The sequence below is a fragment of the Sphaerodactylus townsendi genome, linkage group LG03, assembly GCF_021028975.2.
Source record: "Sphaerodactylus townsendi isolate TG3544 linkage group LG03, MPM_Stown_v2.3, whole genome shotgun sequence".
Lineage (NCBI taxonomy): Eukaryota > Metazoa > Chordata > Lepidosauria > Squamata > Sphaerodactylidae > Sphaerodactylus > Sphaerodactylus townsendi.
The window spans coordinates 170,053,760-170,073,379 of record NC_059427.1 but is presented as its reverse complement, the minus strand read 5'-3'; the positions used below and the strand labels follow the sequence as shown (position 1 = coordinate 170,073,379).

The 19,620-nt window shown below is 45.2% G+C and overlaps 1 protein-coding gene across 1 annotated transcript in view; it reads right to left on the bottom strand.

Moving 5' to 3' along the window:
- Positions 1 to 19,620, bottom strand: part of LRP1 (LDL receptor related protein 1) — a 466,085-nt gene that overhangs the window by 135,983 nt on the left and 310,482 nt on the right. Inside the window, 5 exon segments of the mRNA XM_048487597.1 lie at positions 2,933 to 3,013; positions 4,782 to 4,898; positions 7,283 to 7,408; positions 15,360 to 15,500; positions 19,409 to 19,534. Coding sequence (XP_048343554.1) covers positions 2,933 to 3,013; positions 4,782 to 4,898; positions 7,283 to 7,408; positions 15,360 to 15,500; positions 19,409 to 19,534 — 591 coding nt within the window.

Genomic DNA, 19,620 nt, shown 5'->3' with positions numbered 1-19,620 from the left:
GAGCCATCCCCACAATCCTTTTCTGAAACACAGAAACCAACCAGAGAAGACAGGAGAGTGGGCAGAGTGAACACATACACACGCCCCACACACACACACAACATCAGTACCACCCCCCTCACCCCCACACCCCAGAAAAGGTCAATGCAACAAAAGAAATCAAACATGAAAACGAGAAAGCAGGCATGTCAGAGATAGGTAATGAAAAAGGTCACCAAAAGAATCATGTCAAAATCCACAAAGGGAAATCAAAAGCTATGGGCAGAGTCCAGACCTCACTTCACCCTGACTAGGATCCTGGGGATTTTCAGCCTCTTTTAACCTGTACTGATCAGATTCTAAATTCCTACAAGAACTTTTAATTATGAAGGGAAGAGGAGACTCAAAGAGACTTACATTCTCCTTTCCCTTCCCACCGCAACCCACAACAAACATCCTGTGAGATGGGTGGGGCTGAGAGAGCTCAGAAGAGCTGCAACTAGCCCAAGGTCACCCAGCTGGCATGCATTGGAGTGCATAGGCCAGGGGTAGGGAACCTGTGGCTCTCCAGATGTTCAGGAACTACAATTCCCATCAGCCTCTGTCAGCATGGCCAATTGGCCATGCTGGTAGGGGCTGATGGGAATTGTAGTTCCTGAACATCTGGCATAGGCTAATCTAGTTCCCCAGATAAGCCTCCACAGCTCAAGTGGCAGAGCAGGGAATCAAATCTGGTTCTCCAGATTAGAGTGCACTTGCTCTTAAACACTACACTCTCTTATTATGGCAAATCATTCAATTCAGCAACCCTGTACCTTCAGCTTTTAGGCGATGTAATCCAGGGAAAATATTAAAACTTTTATTTTGGTGAGCATATGTGCCAGCTCTTAAGAGCCTGAGCCAGGAGGAAAGAAATCTATGCAATATGTCTCTGCAGAAATTTTACTTGAGGTGTGAGTACATCCCCCCCCCCCCACCCCTCTTTCTCTTTATCAGCATCAAAACAAATGTCCTAAACCTTGGCATCTTCGGGAAAGAGCAATTCAATCATGTAAAGTCAATGAGCATAAATTGTGCGTGTGTGTGTGCAGTCAAGTTACAGCTGACTCATGGTTCGCCCCATAGGGTCTTCAAAGCAAGAGACGTTGGTCTGCCATTGCTTGCCTCCACATGGGATGAGAGAGTTCGGAGAGAACTATGATTGGCCCAAGGTCACCCAGCAGACTCCACATGGAGGAGTAGGGAATCAAACCTGGTTTTCCAGATTAGAGTCCACCACTGTTAACCGCCACACCATGCCGAAGCCCTCAGCCTAAAAGGTAACCCTGGTTCCAAGTCCATGCCTGCTGAACTTTCACAGTATAAGTATCAAAAGGGCAGAGTTCCCCCATCCCACACAAAGGATCCTGCAGATTGGGACTGAGACATCTGCAATCTTATCCCTGGCAGAACGATCAAGAGAGAAGTCTAAGAAGATTTCCAACCAAGACTAAAGGTTCAACTATAAAATCCCACCCATTTCTTTTAATTATTTTTCTTCTTCTTTTGCACATTCAGCCTACAGGATTGCCTTATGAAGGAACAGAATGGCATAAGAGGAGCATTTTAACCCTTTTTTCCCCTTCTCATTTTCTCCCTGGAAAAAGCCACCCCTAAACTGCTTTCACATCCGCTATACCAGTGGTGGCGAACCTTTGGCACTCCAGATGTTATGGACTACGATTCCCATCAGCCCCTTCCAGCATGGCCAATTGGGAACAATCACAGATGCATAATGGTGGCGAACCTTTGGCACTCCAGATGTTATGGACTACGATTCCCATCAGCCCCTTCCAGCATGGCCAATTGGGAACAATCACAGATGCATAATGGTGGCGAACCTTTGGCACTCCAGATGTTATGGACTACAATTCCCATCAGCCCCTGCCAGCATGGCCAATTGGGAACAATCACAGATGCATAGTGGTGGCGAACCTTTGGCACTCCAGATGTTATGGACTACAATTCCCATCAGCCCCTGCCAGCGTGCCCAATTGGCCATGCTGGCAGGGGCTGATGGGAATTGTAGTCCATAACATCTGGAGTGCCAAAGGTTCGCCACCACGGCACTAGACTAGAGGAACAATACATGTGCCCATAGGTTTTCCCAAACAGGAGGATGGCCTCTTCCAAGTAAATAGCAGGGGAAGAAAGAGTTAAAGTCCTGCCACCAAGCTGATCTCTTTTTTAACAAAGTCATCCCAGAGGCTGACTTGGCAAAAGAAATATAGTCATTTAAAATAAACATGGACCAAAAAAAAAAAAGATAATGTTTAGCTGAGCTTCATTTGCACAGTGCTTCACTGAGGCCCGTTCCGCACAGAATAATGCACTTTCAATGCACTTTCAATCCACTTTGCAGCTGGATTTTATTGTGCGGAATAGCAAAATCCACTTGCAAACAATTGTGAAAGTGGATTGAAAGTGCATTATTCTGCATGTGCGGAACAGGCCTCAGTGAGGAACTCTTGCGAAAGCAAGAGATCCTCGAATACATATGATCCTGCCTAATACTGGATCAGTCCACTGGCCCATCAAGGTAAATCTGACTCTCCAGGGTATCAGACAGGTGTTTAAGCATCACCTACTACTTGATCCTTTTAACTAGAGTCGCCTGGGATCGAACTGGGACCTTCTGCCTGCAAAAAAGAGATGCTACATCACTGAGCCACAGCCCCTTCCCCTACAGACTACAGATTTTACAGTACCTTTGAATACAAGGTACACCTCTGGCTCTCATGTATGTATAGAGTAAACAGATGATATCATGCACAAACTGCAAATATGAGGCAAATGAGCCCCAGTCCACCTCCTTGCCAAAGAAACCTTCATTCTGGTTTGTTTGTTTTTCTGATTCTGAGGTCACCACTACAGCTAGTCTCAGCAGGTTCTCACTTGGCAGTGTAGCACTTACCATTGTCACATCTCCAGTTGATGTTAATGCAGCGGCCATTGTGGCATGTGAACTGGGTCAGAGGGAAGCAGGTTGGGTAGGCTGGAGGGGGAAGACAAGGAGGCATTATCAGGGTTTCCACTCATGGCAGATTTGTTAAATGCATATCATACACATAACTCTCATGGCTTTTGCAAACTATGCAAAACTGAATTATCCAAGAGGGTTTTTCTATGCAGGCAATAGACTTGCACTTTACTAAATGATTCACAAAGTTAATTAAAACATTATTTGGGGTCATAGTCTATGATTCTGTGTATAGCCTGTTGAAACTAGGATCCTACTATGGAATCCTTCGATGTTAATATCGTGAATGCTTATGTTAATAATGTTAATACTTATGCTTTGCTTCAGTTCTGTTTGCTTCAGTTCTGTTTTCCCATGCCAGCAGGGGCTGATGGGAATTGTAGTTGGACACCCCTGCACTATACACTGAATGTTCCATCCATTGATTGTATTGACTCACTCTGTGTAGACCAGGGGTCCCCAAACTTTTTAAACAGGGGGGCCAGTTCACTGTCCCTCAGACTGTTGGAGGGCCGGACTAAAAAAAACTATGAACAAATTCCTATGCACAAATGATTGTAAAATGTTTGATTTCACCTTTCAGCCTTTCTGTCATGGTCTATTTTTGGAACAGTGACCAAAGTATGTCAAGTACAGAGTGGGCTCCAAATATTGTTGGGGAGGCTGTGGAATACCTTCCCCTGTAAAAAAAAAGCAGAACTTTCCCAATGAAACATTCCATCTAACCCAGGATCAGGTATCTTCCTGGGTTCTTTCCTCCCTAGCAGCCAGCGAGCGATTCGCCAGCCTGGCTGATGCCAATGGGAGTGAGGCGGAACAGAAAGCCTGAGAGCAACACATAAAGTAGCTGAGAGGAGGGCGGAGCAGGCATTGCCACATGTAAGGTTTCTGGGTCAGAAAATTCATGGAGATTTGGGGGTGCCATCATGTAACTGCAATCAACAGCCGTTGGGGCCGGTTCCTCCTCTCCCTCGAGCCCCCACTGCACATGAATGGAGCCATCGCCGCCATGCCTGGCGGGCTGGATAAATGCCTTCAGAGGGCCACATTTGGCCCCCGGGCCATAGTTTGGGGACCCCTGGTGTAGACTATTGTGAGTCCAAGTGAGAAGAGCAGACTATAGATAACATACACAATGATTATGATAATAATAAATACAGTTATCCCTTCCACATCGCAACTTTCCCCGTTGAGGTTTTGATATATTGCGGGTTAGCATAAAAAATTTAAGTAGGAATTTTGGAGGAGTTCTGCAGAAGCTGCAGACGATACACAAAGGCCAACAGACAACACAAAAAAGTTCAGAAACTCAGACATGCATAAAATATATGTATATTATTGTATAACATCAACATATTTGATCTTTTAATAGCATAACTATACACAATTTCTTTTTTTAAAGAAAAGAAAAAGAAAAAATTCAGACTACTTCTGTGGTATGAAGGAAGGCCCAAAATATTTTTTGTGTATATCCAGATTTGGGCGGACGGAGTGTCCCTAATTCTAGTGATGTGGAAAGGATAACAGTAATAACATTCTTCCGAGAGTTAGGATTGGCTGCACCTCTCTGTTGAATGCACCCTTTGTAGCAACTGTGGGGTTTGCTGCCACATAATGGGTAGAATGGCCTACAATTTGGAGGATCTGCAGTTGATCAAGATCATGTAACCACAAATGCTTACTATTCTCTCATTCCGCATCAGAGTGGATATGGTAACAAATGCAGGCACATACCAAACATCCAATATGGGTTGAATACACTGGAACGTATTCCGGGACTCACCACAAGTGGCTGACTCATCCGAGCGGTCTCCGCAATCATCATCCAAGTCACAAGTCCAAGACATGGGTATACAACGTCCAGTGGCACAGGAGAACTGGTTGGGAGGGCAGGTGCGAGCTGACAGAGAAGACAATAGGCAGCAGACAAGAGGTAAAATGTTAGCAGCAGAGCCTAAAAAGACTTCCCTGGACCACCTCAGTGATATGGGAACAACATGGAAAGATCTGATATGGCCTAAGCACCACTCCATAGAGGTGATACTCCCCTCGAAAATGCTGCCCAAGGAGTTCTGTGCAGAATAAAATAAAGGGCTGCATCCCCACTAATTACCCTTACTCAGGAAGGGCAAATTTGACACTTGGTGATAACTTGCAAGCTTCCCTTCCCGCCGCACCCCATTCCTTACACATTCAATGAAGAAAGAACTGTCAGGTCACCCTCCTTCCAAACAAAGTAGAAATTACAAAAAGAAAAGAACCCTCCAAGACATCAGCAAACTAAACCATTAATTGGTTAGTTGGCAGATGCTTGGGTGAGGAAAGTTCTGCCTGAGCTGCCTTTGCGCTCCTTCGATTCTCCGTAGAATTTGTATCTGCATTCTGCATTATACCTGCATGATGAATATCTATGTTCATTCAGATTTTTGTAAGCCTAGTCCTTGTACAATGGACTCATGATACTGATGTCTTATAATACTGACTTCATCAATTTACCCTATGTAACCCGTTTTGAGACTGGATTACATTAATATCGTAAATAAAATACTTTTCAAACCATCTTATCCACTTCACTCATACCCCTGGCCAAGCTGCTCTACACAGATGTGATGGTTCAGATATGATTCCTGTCCTCTAAGTACAATAGGCACTCAAAATTCTGGGGCCTGGCAGATGGATCAAAAAATCCATACTATGGAGCCAAGTACAGGCTTGAGAATAGCCCCTCATTTGCAAAAAAAATCTGAAAACTTAAACACAGACATTGACTGGGGGAGTCACTCACCCCCTCCCCCAATTAACAGAAACAACGTCTATAGCTTAAAGAAATGAAAGCTCAATGAGAATCTCCCAAGACTACATTCTGGAGAGGAGAGGCTGCAGCGTTTGGGACTCTTTAGTTTGGAGAGGAGGAGGCTGAGGGGGGATATGATTGAAGTCTACAAAATTATGCATGGGGTAGAAAATGTTGACAGAGAGAAATTTTTCTCTCTTTCTCACAATACTAGAACCAGGGGGCATTCATTGAAAATGCTGGGGGGAAGAATTAGGACTAATAAAAGGAAACACTTTTTCACGCAACGTGTGATTGGTGTTTGGAATATGCTGCCACAGGAGGTGGAGATGGCCACTAACCTGGATAGCTTTAAAAGGCACTTGGACAGATTTATGGAGGAGAAGTCGATTTATGGCTACCAATCTTGATCCTCTTTGATCTGAGATTGCAAATGCCTTAACAGACCAGGTGATCGGGAGCAACAGCCGCAGAAGGCCACTGCGTTCACCTCCTGCAGGTGAGCTTCCAAAGGCACCTGGTGGGCCACTGCGAGTAGCAGAGAGCTGGACTAGATGGACTCTGGTCTGATCCAGCTGGCTTGTTCTTATGTTCTTATGAGATCTCACTGGCCATTCTATGGGTAGCCCGACAATCACATCAATATTGCCAAGCCTTCTAAGTATTAGCTTCTGTCAGCCAAGGGTGGGGGTAGAGGAAACAGGGGAGCACGCAGAAGGCAAAACAGCCCTGCAACATCCTTTGATGGAGGGAGGCCAACCACTGTGCCTCGCTCTTTCCCCTGCACAACTTTTGCAACTCAGCTAGGCCTGGCAGCAGACACCACACAGTTCACTCAGGCAACTTTCAACCTTGTTAAACAGAACTCGCCCTTGTCACCCAACCACGACTCACTTGGGCCTGGTTCCAGATGCTGCACAGCTCTCCCATGTGACTTACGACCACACAACGTACAACTTGCCGGGCCGACTCTCCCCAGTGCAATCTGTACAATTTCCCTGTGCCTGCTGGGGGCCACCATGCCAGTCAATGACTCTACACCACACCACCTGCCTGGGCCTGGCTATCGTCACCACCTGGCTTGCACGTGCAACTTGCTACCATGTAACTTGCGCAGACTTCTTCAAAAGGTCATACTGGCCCATCCAGTCCAGGGGACATGAGTGAAAAAGATAAAAGATGGAAGCAGAGAAAGGGGAAAGGCTATGGAAAACAACAGGAGGAAGGAAAAACGGAAATAGTGTGAGAATGGGGATAAAGTGGAAAATAAAATCAAAGCAAAATGGTGATATGATGTGAAAATGTTGCAGCAAAAAGCTCTGTGGATAAGTGTTCATAATCCGCTTAATTTGATACACTATAGGCCAAACCCCTCTAAAACTTCTCCAAAGTTGTTGTAAAGATAGTAAGACAGGAAGAACCACATAACCCTAAGCTCCTTTGAGCAAAAGTGAGCGATGCAAAAAATAAATCAGTCACCAGGGGCTCACCAGAGCAGGTGGAGTTAGACTCATCTTCATTGTTCCCACAGTCATTGTCTCCGTCACACAGCCAACGGTTGGGAATGCAGCGATTGTTCTCACACTTGAAACGGTCCGAGGGGCAGGTGTGCTGATCTGGAGTTTGGGAGAAAAAAACAAAAGTGTTTTGGACCCCCGAGTACAAGACCCTTCTTTCTCCATAATGCATTCACCATTGTTTGAAACTGTGTCACAGTTATATTACTTCCCTGGCAAGTAGAAACTGAAGAATAGGTATGAGAAATTAAAGGTAAAGGTATGGGCGAAGGCTTTCATGGCCGGAATCACTAGGGTGTTGTGGGTTTTCCAGGTTGTATGGCCGTGTTCCAGTAACATTTTCTCTTGAAGATCCTCTGAAGATGCCAGCCACAGATGCAGGCGAAAAGTCAGGAGAAAATGCTACTGGAACACAGCCACACAACCCGGAAAACCCACAACACCCTAAAGGTAAAGGGTATGCAAAAGGTATGCAAACACTGGGACATTACTGACTCATGGAGTGACATCACATCATGACGTTTACTAGGCAGATTTTGTTTATGGAGTGATCCGCCACTGCCTTTCCCAGTTGTCTACACTTTACTGCCAGTCAGCTTGGTACCATTTTACTTACCTCAGAAAGATGGAAGGCTGAGTCAACCTTCAGCTGGCTACCTGAAACCAGAGGCGTACCGGGTCCAAATGGTGCCTGGAGACAAAGCCTCCTCTAGGCGCCCCTTCGCTGCTGCAGAGAGCCAGGAATGCCCCAGCATATTTTGCAAAGGCTCATGGGTATGTTGCTTTTGTTAAAATGATCACTATATCCTGGAAACATAGTCCAAGGCTCTGACCTTGAAGATCAGGAATGTGGCCCTGTCTCCCTGCTTTTAGCAGGCCTAGTTCTGCCTTGGAATATCTTTTCAAGTTATTTTTGAAATGCTCACCATAACTTGAAACGATCGTTCAAGGCAGGACTAAGTCTGCTAAAAGACATGGGATACCCTGGATCTCCAGGAAGGCCAGGGGGTGGAACTGAGGGAGGCCAATCTCTGCACACTTTTGCAGGGGGTGGGACTGGGGTGGTCCTGGCTCCCTGTAGCAGGGAGGGGGCGTCTGGAGGCTTGTAAAAATTAGATGCACAGCTTGCTCCGGCAAAGCTGTTGTGCCTCCATCGGGAGGCCGACTCTCTGGTCACGTGGGGGGCTGATTTTGCACCCCCCATGTGACCAGATGGTGTGCGCCCGGAGACATGGGTTACCCCATGTCACTGGGCAGATTCGCCTTTGCATGAAACCGAATTCCATCAAGATCAAACTCAGGTCATGAGCACAGCTTGGACTGCAGTACTGCAGATTACCACTCTGCACCACAAGCTCTATATGGGAAATGTTTACACTGATCCAAAGGATCATTAAGGGGAAATGTAAAATACAGAGTAATCATAGACACTTTCAAGTTCCATGGCCCCCCCACATGACCAGGAAGACGGCAAGGCAGCAGGACGTCCTGCTGTCTTGTCATCTTCTGGCGCCCTCGGCCCTGCCCATGTCATCCTAACCCAGCTGCCACTATTGAAAATACCTTACAACTAGTTGACCAAATCAGAGATGACTCGGTCCTCCCAGGGAGTAACTTCAACTTAGTCTTAAATATACAAATGCATAAATTTAAAAGAAATTAAAGGAGACAAATGCTGAGACTTGCGATGTGCCACTAACCTGGATAGCTTTAAAAGGGGCTTGGACAGATTTATGGAGGAGAAGTCGATTTATGGCTACCAATCTTGATCCTCTTTGATCTGAGATTGCAAATGCCTTAACAGACCAGGTGATCGGGAGCAACAGCCGCAGAAGGCCATTGTGTTCACATCCTACATGTGAGCTCCCAAAGGCACCTGGTGGGCCACTGCGAGTAGCAGAGAGCTGGACTAGATGGACTTTGGTCTGATCCAGCTGGCTTGTTCTTATGTTCTTATGCCTTTAGTGAACTGCTGCAGCAGTATGGAGACATTTCTGTGTTCCAGAGAAGGGCTCCCTATTTTTCTCCTGGAGTATATAACCCTTTCTCTTGTATAGATTTTTATCTCTCCTTCCATACCACTAGTGACAGATCTCTCTCAGATATCACCCGGAGGATATAACCAGATCATATTTGGGTCTCATGTTTATTACATTCTGAAGAAACTAATGGTTTGGGACCCACCTGGAAACTTAACAGCTCCTTATAACTAAATAAAACTGTCTCAGAGATGCTGGGCAATGAAATTCCGCAATACTTTAAAAATAATTTGGATCGCAGTGTCTCCTTTTTAAAGATTTGGGATTTATTCAAAGCTATAAATTGCAGCCAGTAAACTAGCATGCCCACAAGTGTTAGGCTTCAAAATTAACTATGTAAAATCAAACTTACTGACACTAAACATGACAAAAGTAGAACAAAAGGAACTAGAAAGAAAAACGGGCATTAAAACTGCAAAGAAAGTAAAATATTTAGGTATTACAGTGGAAGAGAATAATAATGCACTATTGAGGAATAATTATGAGCTGAAATGGTCAGAAATCAGAAAGGACATGAAGAAATGGCAGCAGTTAAATTTATCATTACTAGGAAGAATTAACATATTTAAAATGATAGCACTCCCTCAAATGTTATACTTATTCCAGAACATCCCATTAATCACATCAATAAAATATTTCGAATCATGGAGAATAGATCTAACTAGGTTTATATGGTCAGGCCGAAAGCCAAGAATAAAATACTTAAACATGATAGATATAAAAGAGAGAGGTGGTTTAGCAGTACCAGATCTGAGAATCTACCATGATGCAGCGGCACTGACATGGGTAAAAGATTGGATTCATTTAAACAACAAAACATTACTCAAACTAGAAGGTTTTGATTTACCACAAGGCTGGCATAATTATTTATGGCCAAACAAATCAAGAAAGGAGGTAAGAAACACAGCATTTAAAAGCCACTGTGTCAGTAAACTAGCATGCCCACAAGTGTTAGGAAGCTAACAGCACAGGGATGGTGCCGTTAGCATGCCACCCTGCCACCTCCAGGGGGCTTTCCGGCAGCACAAGGAGGGAAATAACACAGAAAAACTTCCCCACTGCCAGAAAGCCTGCCATACGGCTCAGTGGATTTACACAACCCTTTGGGGTGACGTAAGTATGAACCCCAGACCTTCACATGCCTGTCCACAGACCTGGGGTGGAAGCCAACTAAGGCCAGCTCCACCCCAGGAATGCCTCCTGCACACCCCTGCTGTGCCGACAGGGATGGCAGCAACGTGGGAGCACGAACGAGGTGCAGAAACGCTGACGCAACACCCAGAACTGCGACTAGGTGGCCTGGAGGTCTGCAGCAGCCACCCGCCGGCATGTTTGCCCCTCTGCCAGGGTAAGTGCCTGCGCCACCTCCACCGGATGATTCACTCCCCCCCCCCACCCCCAATCTGGATTGGGCTGTCAGAGCCTGTTACAAACTGCAGGAGCTTGCCACGGAGCCTTGCCATTATACTGTGGCTGGAATTTTCCAATGGCAACTCATGAGTAAGCATGCAGAAGGGCCTGATTTGGTACAAGAAAAAGAGGCAACTCTTATTTGCTCTGTGGGAGCCAGCACGCGCATTAATTGCTTGAATATTCTGGCTTCTGCAATAAAGAGAAAAACACACACACACACAAGTGTCTGTGCCACTGGAGCGGCCAAAAATTGTATAGGGGAGAAGGGAGGAATTCTTCCTTTTCTCATCCAGCATTCCCAATCCACACCAGGCCCAGCTAACTAATTATTCACAAGTTACTACCAGAGACTAACAGCTACAAGTCCCCAGTGGCATATTTGCCTAGGAACAGGGGGTACTCTCTGTCCCTGGCGCCATTGATCTGGTCACGTGGGGGGATGCAAAATCAGCCCCCCACGTGACCAGGAAGACGGCAAGGCAGCAGGACGTCCTGCTGTCTTGTCATCTTCTGGCGCCCTTGGCCCTGCCCATGTCATCATTGACATGGGCGGGGCCAAGGAAGCCAGAGGCCCCTCCTAAGCCTCGCCCCCTCCCGACTGCCAGCTCAGAGCTGGGAGGGGGTGGGGCTTGGGGCAGGCCCCGCCCCAGGCATAGCCGGGGGGGCACCAAGAAAATGAATGTCTCCGGGCACCATTTTCATCCGATACGCCTTTGCAAGTCCCCATGGCAAACTGGTGCACCTTGCCACACCTAGTTAGGCTCTATGGAAGAAAAAGGAAAGGAAATGGGTTTCTTATGGTCATGTACAAAACCCCACTTATTTGTCAATCAAGAACACTGCAGATGAGAGGAGGCTCAAAAACTACTCAATAGAATACGATCCCAAAAAATAATTCAGGAAGAGTTTTCTTCATTAAAATGCACTTAGTATTGGAAATTGCAAATTAATTTGCCAACTACTGTACCATGTAAGACTCTCTGTTTAAGAGTCTCCAAATGGTCTTAAAATTAATGCATTCTTGCAATAGCACATTTGGCGAATATACAAACTATGTCTGCAAGTCATTATACAAAGGAAGAAAGAGAGTGGATGTAGAAGGGGCAATGACCAAAACTACATGAAATAATCTCATGGGTTCCAACATTAAAAAATTGGGATGGTTCGTTTAAGAAGAACAATTTGGATTTATATCCCACACCTTTCTCTCCTGTAAGGAGACTCAAAGTGGCCTACAAGCTCCTTTCCCTTCCCCTCCCCACAACAGACACCTTGTGAGGTGGGTGGGGCTGAGAGAACTCTGAAAGAACTGTGACTAGCCCAAGGTCACCCAGTAGGAGTGCAGAAACACATCTGATTCACTAGATAAAGTGGGGAATTAAACTCGATTCTCCAGATTAGAATTCACCTGCTCTTAACCACTAAGCCATGCTCTAGATTTCTTACCTACAAAACCTTTTCAGGGACACGATTCCCCACCCCAGTATGGCAAGTGGTTCTTTGCAAATCTAAAGAAAATATCACTTGCAGAGTAAAAAATCGAATACTCTGTGTGTGTGTGTGTGTGTGTGTGTGTGTGTGTGTGTGTGTGTGTGTGTGTGTGTGTGTGTGTGTGTGTGTGTGTGTGTTGACTTATGGTCACACACACACACACACACACACATACCCCGCCGGTAGCTTCCAAGGCAAGAGACTAACTGAGAAGGTTTGCTATTGCCTGCATCCATGTCAAAAATTTAACCAGGGCTGATCCTTCTGAGATTTAAGTATCTCTCAGAGATCGGGCTAGCCTGAGGCAATCCAGGTCAGGGAAGGAGTATTCTTAAGAACCAGTCAATGTTTCTTAGGCATTTTCAATATTTCCAAAATGTTTCCAATATTGCAGTTAATGTGAAAACAAGAAGGTATTTTTTTACTGGGGAGGGGGCTTTTATACACAGAGGTTTGTCTTAAGCTCACATAGAAATCTATGTAAAGTGGCTTCCATTCTATGATTGGCAGGGTCTGCTGGGGGGGGGGGGGGGTTGCCGCTCTCACAATTCAGTTGGATTGGAGCCACCTTGTCTCCCTCTACAAAGAGATGCAAAAGAGCTTGCAGCAGGGTCTTGCAGGTTGGAACACTGTCAGCTTAACTTTCAATCGCTGGGCTTTTCTGGTCAACCACAAAACAAGGAGGCTAGCCTTTCTGCCAGGTGTCTGACAGGTATGTTCTCTTCTGCCTTCCTGGCCTGGCCAGAAGGTGCAGAGGAAGAAAGGAAGGATCAGCGTCCTCATTGTCATCATTGATTGATGTTCTCTCAATTGGGCCACCTGGACCGGGGCAGAGATGTGGTAAGGTTCCAGTGGCCATGGTTCCTGTGGTATTGGCAGCCCTCAGGAGGCTGCAACTGTGGGAGGGAGGATAGAGGTTGGTAGGAGACGGACACCGCAGAGTGGAGTGTCTGTTTTGGAAGACAGCTGTCTTAATTTCTTGGTCAGATGCATTATGTATGGACTTCTTTTTTAGGGGAGCTGTCTTATATTCAGGGCCATCTTTCTTTCGAGTAAATACAGGACTTACAAGTGCAGCAACTGATTGATACCACAATAAACAATAAGAAAACCAATATATTTTGCACTGAAAAATCATCCTCTCATACTATCTGTTTCTGTGATGAAGGGAGCTTCGGTTTTCGAAAGCTTATGCCCTGGAAATTTGGTTGATTTTACAGTGCTGAGGAGCCCGTGGTGCAGAGTGGTAAGCTGCAGTACCACAGTCAAAGCTCTGCTCATGACCTGAGTTGGATCCCAATGGAAGTCAGTTTCAGGTAGCCAGCTGAAGGTTGACTCAGCCTTACATCCTTCGGAGGTTGGTAAAATGAGTACCCAGCTTGTTTGAGGAGAAGGAAAAGAAGCAGCAGCAGAAGCGTAGGAGGAGGAGTTTGGATTTATACCCCACCCTTCTCTCCTGTAAGGAGACTCAAGGTGGCTTACAAGCTCCTTTCCCTTCCTTTCCCCGCAACACACACCTTGTGAGGTAGGTGGGCCTGGGAGAGTTCCGAAGAACTGTGACTAGCCCAAGGGCACCCAGCAGGAATCTAGGAGTGCAGAAACACAGGTGGTTCACCAGATAAGCCTCTGCCACTCAGGTGGAGAAGTGGGGAATCAAACCCGGTTCTCCAGATTAGAATCCACCTGCCCTTAACCACTACACCACACTGGAGTAGATGACTGGGGAAGGCAATGGCAAACCACCCCATAGTCAAGTCTGCCCAGTAAACATCGCAATGTGATGTCATCCCATGGGTCAGTAATGATTCACTGCTTTCACAGGGGGTTACCTTTATCTTTAAAGTGCTACCAGGCTTGAATCTTGCTCTTCTACTACAGACCAACACAGTTTCTCAGCTGAAACTATTTGTCTCTAAAATATATAGAAGCATGAGCTCGTATATTAGAGACCCAAATATTTAGGAGATAGAGTTTGGTTGTGATCTGAAAATGTGATCCTTACTCCCCTTCACCTCATCTTCCATAAATATCCAAGATGTTTCCTTACAAGGTGATGTGTAATGCCTAATAGACTATAGCAGTGGTGGCGAACCTTTGGCACTCCAGATGTTATGAACTACAATTCCCATCAGCCCCTGCCAGCATGGCCAATTGACTATGATGGCAGGGGCTGATGGGAACTGTTGTCCATAACATCTGGAGTGCCAAAGGTTTGCCACCATGGGACTATAGCATATCTATTTTAAATATCCCACCCGGGTTGTACCTTTAATGGTACATGGTAGACATGAATTGAAAACCAACAATTTGGAAACTTAATCAAGACCTATATGCAAAAGGTAACAGGATGTTTCATTCCTCTACAGCCAAGAGCTTTTTTGCTAGGAATGTATAGATGCTAAATTGCCCTAAGGAGAAGAAAGCTTATAAAGGTGGCAGCTAACCTTCAATATCACTAGAAATTGGAAAGGACCCCCCCCTTCAAAAAAAAGATAAAAGCAAAAAAAGGAGGGAGACAATTTTCAATCAACCTAACAATGAAGAAAAAACAAAAAAGAATAAAAAGTTAAAGAAGAAATAATCCCACTGAAACTATGATCTTTTAAATACCCACAATATTAAAAAAAATACAAACAAAAGGTTGAGATACACACAGACCACCAGACCAACAAAAAACAAGATCTGTATGTATCCTTGGGATAATTTGATTTTTGTATCTGTTTTTCTGTTTGTTTATCTTAATCTTGTATTTGTATGTTTCAAATTGGTATGAAAGTCTGGGAGGTTATAGTGACAGATATATTGTCATTGCAACTGAAAGGGATGATCCCTCCTAATTATGGCATAAGCTAAGTTCCTAGTAAATGCTTGTTTTGCAGATCCTCCAATGAAACCTAGTCAAATCAGCTCGGTTCTTGTCTTCAGAATAAGAGACAATGCTAATTTATTATCTTATTTAAAATTATCTTAATCTCCTAAAACAATATTTATTGTTATTTCATTTTAGATTTACATTTATTTTATTTTACAGAATTCACGTCCCACCTTTCTGCCTTCACAAGGCACACGTAATGTTCAAAGTTAAAAGTTTAAAGACAAATGCTTACGGCAGAGCTCGGGGGCTTCGTCGCTGTTGTCCAGGCAGTCGTTGTCTCCGTCGCATTTCCAGCGTTCTTGGATGCAGCGGTTGTTCTTGCAGGCAAACTCCCCAGGCTGGCATTGAGGGGGTGGGATGTAAGATGGATTGGCTGTCCACAAACAACACAAAGATGGAGCATTAGATGCAGGCACATGTTATAGGAATCAGTCGAGTGATTATGGGATAACATTTATTATGGGATAACATTATGGGATAACATTTCTCGTGTTCCCCTTCCTGCCCCTGGGAAAATTATTCAAAAAGGCTAATTTCTTTTCCTCCATCAATTTAGCTGCTTATGTACTTCATTAACACCTCACCTTTGGGTTCCAAAACAGTTGACATCACTCCCCTCTCCTTCATTTTGACCTTGCTACCTCACAGGGTTGTTGTTTAAGCTGAGAGTGAGTGACTGCACCAATGTCACTCAGCAAGCTTCCAAGGTAGAATGGGAAATAGGTAGGAAGAGCAACCTTGTCCCCTTTCCTTGGAGTGTGGTGGAGTCTCCTTCTTCGGAGGTTTTTAAAGAGAGGCTGGATGGCCATCTGTCAGGAGTGCTTTGATTGTGTGTTCCTGCATGGCAGGGGGTTGGACTTGATGGCCCTTGGGGTCTAAGATTCTTCCTCTCTACTACAGCTTCTTGATGTGCAATGTTATTACTCAACATGAGTCCTCTGACCCTGGAAATGAACCTCCCCAGGGTCTGAAATGACTTGGGGGGAGGGGTGCACAGTAAAGCTCCACATTCACCAGTGCTGTCTCCTTCGATTCAGCTTTCGAAACCGAAAGCAAAAAAAAGCCGTTAACAAACAGAACTGCAGCCATGATCCGGCTCCCAGGCCTTTAACAACAGCCTGAGATTCAGAAATTAAGAAGCAAGAGATTCTGCTCCTTCCTGCGTCTCCACGCCACGCCAACAAAAGTATCGTGTGCTGATTTCCATAGCTCAGGCTGCATTTAAAGGCACAGGGAACGGAGCCACTAAAAAGGCCGCAACAATCTGTGAAGTCTAACTCAGGCTGCCCCTCCAATTTCACAGATGAAGGAACTGACAAAATATCAAGAGAAAGCCCAGGCATCCAGGAAATTTGCCTTAAGGGCAAAGGCTAGTGAAAACCAAGCCGAAAATGAAAGAGCTGAAGCTGAACTTTGAAATGAGCCACTTCCTGCCCAGCAGGCAAGATCAGAGACGGAGAGATGGCAGAGGTCCCACACAGAACAGGCTCCTCTTAAAAGCCCTGGTCTGCTCCTTGGAGTGAATGGGAGAAGTGAATGGGAGAAGAAACCCATCCAGAAGATACCATCTTCTACCAATGTAACACATGCCCTTAAAAAAACAAAAAATATATATGAGAGGGTTTTGGGCTCAGTTGCAGAGTATCTGCTTTAGATGCAGAAGGTCCTGGGTTCAATCCCAAGCACGGCCAGTTGAAACGATAAGGTAAAAGGCCCCAGTCTGAGAATCTGGAGAGCCACCGTGTGTCATGGTAGACCGGGGTGTCCAACTCTGGCGCTTCAGATGTTCATGGACTACAATTCCCATCAGCCCCTACTGGCATGGCCAATTGTAGTCCATGAACATCTGAAGCGCCAGAGTTGGACACCTCTGTGGTAGACCATACCGACCATGATAAAAGAATGGTCTGACTTAGTAGTCGGCTACCTTCATACGATCAACGGAGAGTGACAAAATATCAGGCTTCCAGCCCTATCAGGAAGTCAAAAGGCCCACATCACCCAGAATTGTGTTTCTGACAGTAGTCAGCAGTCAATATTTTAGAAAATATAGAATATAAGTGAAGGTCCAGAGCAATTTCAGGCATCACTGGAAGTGAGGAGGGGGGAGCCATCTATAGAGGCTGGACCATGGGGAAGGGGAGAACCATGTGTGCCACTATGTGCCCTTGGAAAAAGGGCCAGATATGTTGATGGACAGACAGGGTTATCAGCTAAGACAGGGGTAGGGAACCTGCGGCTCTCCAGATGTTCAGGAACTACAATTCCCATCAGCCCCTACCAGCATGGCCAATTGGCCATGCTGACAGAGGCTGATGGGAATTGTAGTTCCTGAACATCTGGAGAACTGCAGGTTCCCTACCCCTGAGGTAAGGTAACTGCCCTACTTTGCATAACATGATATTGTGTTGGGGGGGGGGTCCCAGTCAGAGAAATAGGAACCAGTCAGTTCTCCACAAGCTGCACAGAACCCCACCCGACCACAGACCAAATGTACCTATCAGTGTACTTCATGTGGTTACACAGCACTTGGCAATTCACAGGAGAATTAAGCCATGGACCAATTTCAACTGACAAACAATAGTGTCTAAGCCCATGTAGAGCACCATGGAAGTGCTCTCTGAGTGACTTAATCAAGACCTATATACAAAAGGTAACAGGATGTATAGATGCTAAACCAATTGCCCCGAGGAGAAGAAAGCTGATAAATGTGGCAGCTAACCTTCAATATCACTAGTAACAGAAGCCAGTCAGGTCTCCACAAGCTGCGCAGAACCCCACCCGACCCATGTAAAGCACCATGGAAGTGGTCTCTGAGTGACTTGGCGCGTGATGGCTCATTCGCAGTAAAGACCTTTCTTGGCGTTCAACTATGTGAGTGACCACTTGATGGTTACAATGACGAAATATGTATATGGGAACCAACCATAAGTCACAAAAACAGGCCCGAGGATAAGGGTAGCAGGCTGTATCAGGCACAGACTGTGGGGAGGGATCCCGTGCAACATTTCCACTTATGATGGAGCACCTGTGCTAATGGAAATGCAAGAAAAAGACTACGGGTTATGGTATTCCCACATGAGCTTCCACTTGTGCAAGATCTAGTGCAAACAATTTCTGGGCAATATAAGGTAAAGAAAAGGAAGTGCTCAGTGATGCACATAATCTTGCAAAAGTGGAATTGCAGTAAGTCTGTTCATGTTTCCACTTGTGAATCACTGGATCCAAGCCAGTATAATGTGTTTTCCCACAGCTCCAGAGAAATGAAGGGATAATCGATGAAGGGATAATGGTCTCACAATTTTAGGTCTCTTATCCTCCACACATACAAAGACATGGCTCTGATTCTCCCAGGTATTGGGAACTACTGATATTACCCTTTTAAATATGAAAGCAACCCCAATGAAAGGACTACTGCCCCCAAGATGGAAGATGGGGAACTGGTCAGATGAGTACTCCACAGTCAAAGTGAAACCACTGACCAGCCTATCTGATCACAAAGATAGATATTTATTATTACGGCCTTTTGGCCAGCCAATAGTTTAAAATCAGAGTACATGTGAATACATAGCACTCCACTTATACAAAAATATAATATAAAATAAAATCCATTATAAAATCTATTAATAAATAACATTAGCTTCAGGCATTATTACAGTCCTCATCACACAGTGCGGCTCTTTGTTTTAATAAGGAACTACGCTTGTTGCGCACCAATATACAAAATTTAGCTACCTTCTGTGAAATGGCAGAAACACGATCTTCTAATAATATTCTTACAGAATTCGTATCTGAGTTATCTATGAATGGACGAGTTAACAATGGTTGGATCAACAACTTCCTTTCACCTTCATGTAACTTGGTAATGGTGCAAGATATGTGACATTGAGTCTACTTCCCCTGAGCCGCACACACAGGTTCTCCTGTGCCGTGGAATATTTTGGAATCGTCCCATCAGATTAGCTGACGGGAAGGCATCGAAGCGAGCCCTAGAAAAAGCCCATCGGCTTCTTGCTGATGTTATTACAGATAGATAAGGTGCAGCTGAAATACCTATCCATGATTTTAGTGGTTTATATAGAACAGGTAGCCGGGGAAAATCTGTTTGCATCTCAATCTGATCACAAAGGTTAAGCTATCCCTGTGGTGGCCTTGCCCAATGCTCAATTGTCTGAAAGCAAAGAAAAGCAGCATTGCATGTCATTTCCAGAAGGATTGCTAGAAGAGGTCTTTGAACCCTAAGCAAATACACTCTCATATTTGTTTTGGGCATAGAAGTACCTTGACAGGTGACAGAGTCCGGTCCCAAAATCTGGTCCTCTGCACAGGCACAACGTCGGCTTTTGGGAATTGCCAGGCAAAGACTGCTGCAACCTCCATTGTTGACTCGGCAGTTGTTGGAGCCAACTGCAGAAAAGGAGACGAAATTAGAAGAATTAGACAACAGTTGTACAACAAAGAAAGTTTGTCCCAGGCGGTGGAGGAGAAAGATA